Source organism: Eulemur rufifrons, chromosome 7, assembly GCF_041146395.1.
Source record: "Eulemur rufifrons isolate Redbay chromosome 7, OSU_ERuf_1, whole genome shotgun sequence".
Lineage (NCBI taxonomy): Eukaryota > Metazoa > Chordata > Mammalia > Primates > Lemuridae > Eulemur > Eulemur rufifrons.
In genome coordinates this window covers 143,000,557-143,008,878 of record NC_090989.1, presented here as the reverse complement: position 1 = coordinate 143,008,878, position 8,322 = coordinate 143,000,557, and the positions used below count along the sequence as shown (strand labels likewise).

The following is an 8,322-nucleotide window of genomic DNA, read 5'->3' as shown; positions in this document are numbered from 1 at the left end:
GAAAGTATCTTCTTGGTGCATTCTTGCTTCTTAATCCTTAGGTAGCCTTGCTTTCTAGTTCTTGTTTCTTTAATCTATTTCTAGTCATAGTCCAGAATTTCCATATTAATTGAACTTAGTGGGAATGGCTATAGTTTCAGTTGGATAAGAAATTATAAAAAAATAACTAATCACCCTTAAGATAGAATCATTTCTGTGTAAGCAGATCTGGCAACATCAGGGGGTGTTTTAGAATAATACTTTTGGGAGCCGCTGCCATCGCCACGACCCCCGGCGTGAGCTCGCCTCGCCAGAAGAATATGAAAAAGCAGAGCGACTCGGTTAAGGGAAAACGCGGAGATGATGGGCTTCGGCTGCAGAGGGACTCGGAGATCATGCAGCAGAAGCAGAAAAAGGCAACCGAAAAGAAGGAGGAACCCAATAGCTTTGTGGCTTAGTGTCCAACCCTCTTGCCTGCGTGCCTGGAGCCAGTCCCACCGCGCTGGCCTTGCCTCCTGTAGTGCTCACAGGCCCCAGCACCCAGGGCATTTCCTTTGCCCTCAGCCTGCAGCGGGTCCCTTTTGTGCTTCCTTCCGCTGAGGCAGCCTCTCTCCCCCTGGGCCACTCCTGAGGGTCAGGGGGTTACCTCTTTCCAGTGTATTGTATTCCTGTGGGACTCACCCCAAAGTATTAAAAGTAGCTTTGTAATTAAAAAAAAAAAAGAAATAATACTTTTATTCAAAAGCATTGAAAGTAATGCCATTCAATTCCTTGTATATAGCGAAATCTTCTATCTAGCCACACATTCATCTAGCACATCTCTGATGTACCTGGGAATAACCATAGCCCATGTTAAATGTAGTCTGGCATGTTAGTCACTTAGAGGTTGTGTAATTTTAAGCAAGTCATTAAATTACTGTGGGCTTTTATTTTCTCAGTTAAAATAAGGAGAATCATTAGTTTCAACTGCCTCACCAAAGTAGTTATCAAGCATAGAAAAAGCAGTAAATCTTTATGAAATGTAAATTAATGTTTATATTATTTTACTTTGTTTTGAATGTACACATAATTTATCATGGATAGGGATATAGCTGAACATTGTTATTACTCTAGTCTTCTGCAATATTCCCCTTAAATTCCTGTGAAACATATTTTGCTCTCTGAATACAACTCCCACTGGCTTGTGTAGTATTAAATTTTTTTTAAAAAAATTAGAATCCCAAATTTATAATCAGGTTTTAAGAAAGTGAAGTATTCTATTACAGCTAATCTTGCAAATTATTTATCATGGAGTTTACCACACCCCTCTGCAGGTGATGCCTGCTGGTTAAGTGAACTTAGAAAATATTCATTTTCCTCTGAAAAAGAGTGGTAGGAAATATTGTGTAATTAGGTTAAGAGATCTGCTGGGCCTATTAATCAATTTGTTTATAAATACACACAGATATCTGAAAGTCATGTGTATTTTCTAGCTTTGACATCCAAAGATCCACAGGTAGATATTTGAATTTGCATAAAATAATGACAATATTATTTAACTATTATTTTAAAATCTTGAAAATAAAACTTATTAGTCCATTCATGTATTTCAAATACAATTTTTATATCAAAATTAGGTTAGTAGAGAAAAAATATATTCTGGTTTTGTGAGGGTTAAATGAGGTAATGAAAGCAAAGCCTAATAACTAGTAGACAGTCAGGACTAGAGAAATGATATCTATTGTATACTTGGGAATAACCACATATAATTACCAAAATTCTCATGTCTGGTAAGGTAGCTTTTCTTTTGAAAATCAGGTCAAATTGTTTTAAATCCGAGTCCACATTATCAGGAGAATCAATCAAATCCCTTTACTGGTAGAGGCTGTTTATTTTATGATGGCTGTGAGTAAGTATTGCTCTTCTTAAATAGAGATAGCACCTAAAATGCTTATTGAGGTTGAATACAACTCTGGGACAGCCATTTTCATATAAAGGGAAGCAAAAGCATAATTTCCAGAATGCACTGTAATGGAGTTATTGGGATAAGGAGCTTTATGGCTGCAAATCAAGTTAGATTATTACCCATTAAAGCATTCAGTAGGTGAATACTTACCTGCCTATCCATGGAAACTATGTATTTTTTAACGTATTTATTCAGTCTGCTTCTAGGGAAGGTACAGAATGAAGCTTATCACTGCAGAAATATTTGTGTGTGGGTCTGGAAACATCATGGAATAGGACACTTTGATTGTGACAGGGGATGGTCTCAACATGAGGAGGCACTCATAGGCTTTCTTTGTATTTTGTGTCTTGATAACAATTTGTGATGGTTACGGTGGTTCAGAGCAAGTAAAATTGTGGGTTCTATTTCATAATTCATGTGGCTGGTGTCATGTGCTTGTTTTCTTTTTCTTCTTTTGCCAGATTGACAACATTTCTAATAGTTGCATGTTTTCTCTCTGGAATATCAAGATGTTAAATGGAGGCCTTTCAATATCTCATTGAAGTTGTTTATTCTGATTTCTACTGTATTTCTCACTCCATAGAGCATGTGGTCCTTTTTTGTGTTGGTGGGGGCGGGGATAGGTGAGTCCTGAAGAACATGAAGAGTAACACCCAGTGTATTAGTTTTCTATGGCTACCATAACAAAGTACTACAAACTGGCTGGTTTAAACAACAGCATTGTTTCACAGTTCTGGAAGCCAGAAGTCCAAGATCAAGGTGTCATCAGGGTTGGTGTTTTCTGAAGATTTTCAGAGAAATCCGTTCCTTGCCTCTCCTCTAGCTTCTGATAGTTTGCTGGCAATCTTTGGCCTTTCTTGGCTCTTCACTTCAATCTCTGTCTTCATCTTCACATGGCATTCTCCCTGTGTGCATGTCTGTTTCCAAATTTCCCCCTCTTATAAGGACATTAGTCATACTGGATGAGAGTGTAGCCTAATGACCTCATTTTAACTTAATTATCTCTATTAGGACCCTATCTCCAAATAAAGCCACATCTGAGGGACTGAGGATTCGCACATATGAATTTTAGGGGGACACAATCCAATCCATAGCAATAAGCCACCTTAATTCAATTTTTAAAGCATAACTCACAACTATGATCTAGCATGAAAGGGCAAATGGGATTTTTCCACGTCTGGGTGTGGTGGGAATGGGGATGGGAAAAGCTCATTAAGCAATTATAATCCCAGAATTTTTAAGCACAATTCAGATTGAGATTGCAAGAAGAAAGCAAGTTACTTATTAAATAATAGTAATAATAAATCTCACCCTAACAGTGCCAGGAAAATGCTAACATAATTTAGGTACTGAAAAGATAGGTTATCCTCTGTTGACTCTTGTTTTTGCCATTCCTTTAAAATTTTTCACGTTTCTTTTTCTTCTTTTTACTCCTCTTTTCTTTTGTCTCCTCTTTGATTTTTCCCATTACTTGTCTATCATTATCTAAAATCATTATATCAATGTGGCCAATGTCAACTTAAGAATGCTAGGCTGGGCGCGGTGGCTCACTCCTATAATCCTAGCACTCTGGGAGGCCGAGGCGGGTGGATCACTCGAGGTCAGGAGTTCGAGACCGGCCTGAGTAAGAGCAAGACCCCGTCTCTACTAAAAAATAGAAACCAATTATCTGGCCAACTAAAAAAATATATAGCAAAATTAGCCGGGCATGGTGGCACATGCCTGTAGTCCCAGCTACTCGGGAGGCTGAGGCAGTAGGATTGCTTAAGCCCAGGAGTTTGAGGTTGCTGTGAGCGAGGCTAATGCCACGGCACTCACTCTAGCCCAGCCAACAGAGCGAGACTCTGTCTCAAAAAAAAAAAAAAAAAAAAAAAAGAATGCTTACTCCTTCACATTAAATTATTTTGAGGAATAATAATCAAATGGAGGCCGGGCGCGGTGGCTCACGCCTGTAATCCTAGCACTCTGGGAGGCCGAGGTGGGCGGATCGTTTGAGCTCAGGAGTTCGAGACCAGCCTGAGCAAGAGCGAGACCCCATCTCTACTAAAAATAGAAAGAAATTATATGGACAGCTAAAAATATATATAGAAAAAATTAGCCGGGCATGGTGGTGCATGCCTGTAGTCCCAGCTACTCAGGAGGCTGAGACAGGAGGATCGCTTGAGCTCAGGAGTTTGAGGTTGCTGTGAGCTAGGCTAACGCCACAGCACTCACTCTAGCCTGGGCAACAGAGTGAGACTCTGTCTCAAAAAAAAAAAAAAAAAATCAAAAAAAAAAAAAATCAAATGGAGAGTGGAAATGAATATCATTTCTGAGAAATTCTGGTGCACATTAAACATTAAAGAAAACACAGACACACACACACACACACACACACACACGAAAAAATTCCAGCAAATAACCTAAGTCCATCCTACCCACATTGCATCTGTGAAAAATCTCACCATCCTCCTCAGTCGGCGGGTGTGAGTGAAAGCAGGAAGAAAGGAAGGGGCAATGACATCTGTGTTTGTGTCTCCCCAGGTGTTAGCTGTGAGTTTGTGACTCACTGTATCATGTTTTCTTAGCAGGGGCCATTGCATATTTTTCTGGACAGATTTCAAGTGGGCTCTGTGGTTAGTTGACCTTGTAACACCATGTTTTTCCCAACTGTTACCTTAATAAGCAATCTGACTAGAGTTATTGATTTCAGAGAAACTGTTCATTCAGAGAATCATCTCTAATTTTAGTTCTGTTTGAAAAAAAAATGTCAACTGAGACACAAATTATGGCAGAACAAAAGGTCTTTTCTCTCTGTCATCTTATCCAGACTGAATGGGCAGGTCTAGAATTGAACCCAAGCTCATGATGTACTTTAGATTCTGTCCCTACTAATAAAGCAGCAGCACTTACCAAACCATGCCAAGCAAGATCAACTGCAGGCATTTGGCCATTTTATTTGTGTAGAGTTCAGGATGGGCCTGGCCTCTAGTGTGCCCTTGTTGGGGGGGGGGGGAGAATTGCTCCGCAAGTGTGCAGTTCTCACAGCTGAGGACAATGCAGTGGGATGGAGGATATAGTCAAGGTTCTACATGTGGAGAAAGAGAATCTCCTGATTAGAGCTGCCTTGTGGTGTTATTAATAGAAATTTAGAGAGAAAGAGAAAGAGAGATTGTTATGAAGAGAATAGGAAAATGTCTCATAAAAGTCCCCAGTAATAACTTAATTGCACTATCATTGCATGAAATAAAGGTACTTTTTGATACTTGGAAGTTTTAGCTGAGTTCTGCTATTTTCTCTCTCATTCTCTCTCTTTGTATACACACACACACACACACACACACACACATGCAGATAGACATACACATATGAGGAAAAGTTCAACTGTAAAATATAAAAATTTGCCCAAACTTGCAAAAAAAATTCAGGTAACTCTGGTTAGGACAACAGAAGGATATATCTTTACCCAGGATTGGGAATTAATTTGTAAATGAGTAACTCCAGGGAATAGTTACAGAGGAGTAAGGGACCCTTTGTTAACTACAAAATTCAGCAAATACCTGGACTGTTGCAGGGTAGATGCCAATGGACTGGGATTTTTGCCTAAACAGTGAGTAAAGATTTTGTTGTTGTTGTTTCATTTTGCTTTTTAAAGCTGTAGTTCCTGTTTAGGATTTGTGAAATTTCTGGAATTGCCTAAAATATTTTTTCATGTATGTATTTGATCTGACATCTACCACCACTTCTAATCACACTCCACAAAATATGTAGCCAAAATTGGGAAGAAGTTTGCACTTGAGAAATCTGTATGTTATGATATAGACTTTAGGGTAACATAAATGTATTTTAACCAAAGCATATTATGAACGAATAAATAGAAATGATTCACAAGGAGGCCAGTAATATAGAAATGTTTCAAAGAGGAATAAAATAAACATCTGACTCCTTTCAATCTTTCCTTTTACATTTTTTTAAAAATACAGGTTACGTTTTATAGGGTTTCTCTTCCTGATTTATTACATGTGGATTTGTTGGTCTGCTACTCAAGGCATATAAAGGGAGCTTTTAATCTTAAATCATTACCTTGTATATATACATTGTTTACTAGGTATATTCTTGATTCCAGCTCTTATTTTTCACAGCGGGCTAAGATATTCATGGACAGCTGACCAGTGCAAAAGATTACTTTTTTCCTAGTTTAAGGAGAATATGGGTAGTTTCTCAGACACAGTTTGGAAACTTTTAAAGTGTGAGCTAGATACCACTCAGGGGATTTCACAAAAGGGAAACTCAATTGTTAGCTCTAAAATCATCCCATCACTGGCATAATCCATTTTAGACATTAAGACCACATTTTTGGGCCAGGTGTGGTGGCCCACACCTGTAATCCTGGCACTCTGGAAGGCCGAGGCTGGAGGATCGCTTGACCTCAGGAGTTCGAGACCAGCCTGAGCAAGAGCGAGACCCTGTCTCTACTAAAAAAATAGAAAGAAATTAGCTGGACAACTAAAAATATATAGAAAAAATTAGCCAGGCATGGTGGCGCATGCCTGTAGTCCCAGCTACTCAGGAGGCTGAGGCAGGAGGATCGCTTGAGCCCAGGAGTTTGAGGTTGCTGTGAGCTAGGCTGACCCCACAGCACTCTAGCCCGGGCAAGAGTGAGACTCTGTCTCAAAAAAACAAAACAAAACAAAACAAAACAAATCAAAACACATTTGTGTCCCTTTCACTACAATAAGCTTGTCCCAGTGGGGACCTTTAAGAGTATTGGTCTCTGTCTCAGGTTAGGTAAGAATTCCAATTTTCTTGTCCAATATTTGCTTCTTTACCTGTAGGTTATATTGGCTGTTTCTAGGTACCTAAAGAAGGTGAAAGGATAGAATCTTCATAAGAAATACACAGTTGATTATTCTGGGAGCTTTAAACAGTACTATTTTACCAGAAGTTCTTGTTCTCTGAAAAACTATGACTCAGAAGGTGTGATTAAGTCCCTATTAATGTAGCCCTGAAGGTTGATATTAATAATTCTACTCTCTAGTAATGAAATGACTCCTGCAAAAATATGTGTTTTAAAATATTGTGCTATCTTCCTTCAATGAATTTCCTCATAGTTTGGCTTAAAGGGATAAAAAAATTAATCTGACATCTCACCTGCCCTCATTTCTAACTGAAAGTTTCACTTAAAAAAGAGAGTAAGTTAAAATATTTTCTGTTCTCATGTGCTGAAATGGCTTTACTATCTGGTTGGAATTGCTGGCAGTTATAAGACCTGTGATGTACAAGAATCCAATGTGCAACTTGCGGATCTACTAACAGGTGTATCATTTTCAATCTAGCATTTTGGGTAATTATGTACTTGGCTCATCTTTTCTTGCAGTATGTATATTCTTGATCCCAAATATTATTCACATTCATATTGCCCAGCACCACAGGCACAGTAAGTACCTACATTGATCTTATTGGCATATAGGATGTGTCTGCGTGTTAAGTGAGTGGTTTAAAGTGAAGCCTGAAGTTGTTGTCATTTGCGTTTTCCTCTCTTCCTGCCTGCTCCAGATCTTTTTCCACTGTGCATGATGATGCCTGTCATCTCTCAGACTTCTCTCAGTGCTTGAATAATTGATAAAAAGCTATGTAAATTCTATGACCTAATAAAATATTGAGCATGGAGTGATCTAAATGTCGTTGTTTAATTGTGGGTACTTAAAAGTTCACCTAGCAAAAAGGGTAATGGGATCCACATATTTGTACTTGACTAAGATTTGTTTTTCTGTTCAGGCTCCAAGCAGGAAAAGATTCTCCCATCAAATTCACTTTAAAATGTTATCCCTGTAGTCAAGGATCATAAGAATACTGACTGATGCCAGGCCAGAGCAATGGTAGCCCTGAAGAGTCTGAAGTCAGGTGTGGTTAGGTTACAGAGAATCAGAGGAAGATATACCAATGTGAGCCCAAAAGAGCATGGAGAAAACATTCTCAAGTGTTCTTCTGTAAAGAATAAAGATTATTCTTCTAGCCAAGGGGTGGAGAACCTTTTCATGTTGGAAGGGCGCATTAATTTAGCTGTAATCAAGTAAAGCCACATTCAAGAAACTTCAATTAGACGTACTTAAAAATGTACATTATTTAGTAAAAATATAACTACTATGTACCTAATAACTTCAAAAAATGAAAACAATTTGTTAATTTTAAACTTAACTAAATTTCTAACCTTCTCATGACTTCGTTGTGTCTGCTTTTTGTTGGAAAGCGTTTGAATATTTGGTTACAGCATGGAGGTCTGCAGTTTTAGTTGATCTTCTAGATGGGTATCAGTCATTTGTGACCTTAAGGGTGTCTTGATTTGGGTTTGGTAGAAGAATGTAGAGTCACAGCAGTAAGTGGTTGAAAAGCAAGAAAGCGTTTTTTGCACATGTTGC

General features: G+C 38.5%; 1 protein-coding gene across 1 annotated transcript; it reads left to right on the top strand.

Moving 5' to 3' along the window:
* Window positions 1-299: 299 nt before the first annotated feature.
* LOC138385812 (small EDRK-rich factor 2-like) lies at window positions 300-437 on the top strand. Its single transcript, XM_069472027.1, has one exon. It carries the CDS (start codon window positions 300-302, stop codon window positions 435-437), a length of 138 nt encoding a protein of 45 aa, XP_069328128.1.
* The last annotated feature ends 7,885 nt before the right edge of the window (window positions 438-8,322 follow it).

Bases quoted from the DNA above. Each gene is read 5' to 3' on its own strand.
- LOC138385812 (XM_069472027.1), top strand. From the start codon at position 300: ATGAAAAAGCAGAGCGACTCGGTTAAGGGAAAACGCGGAGATGATGGG.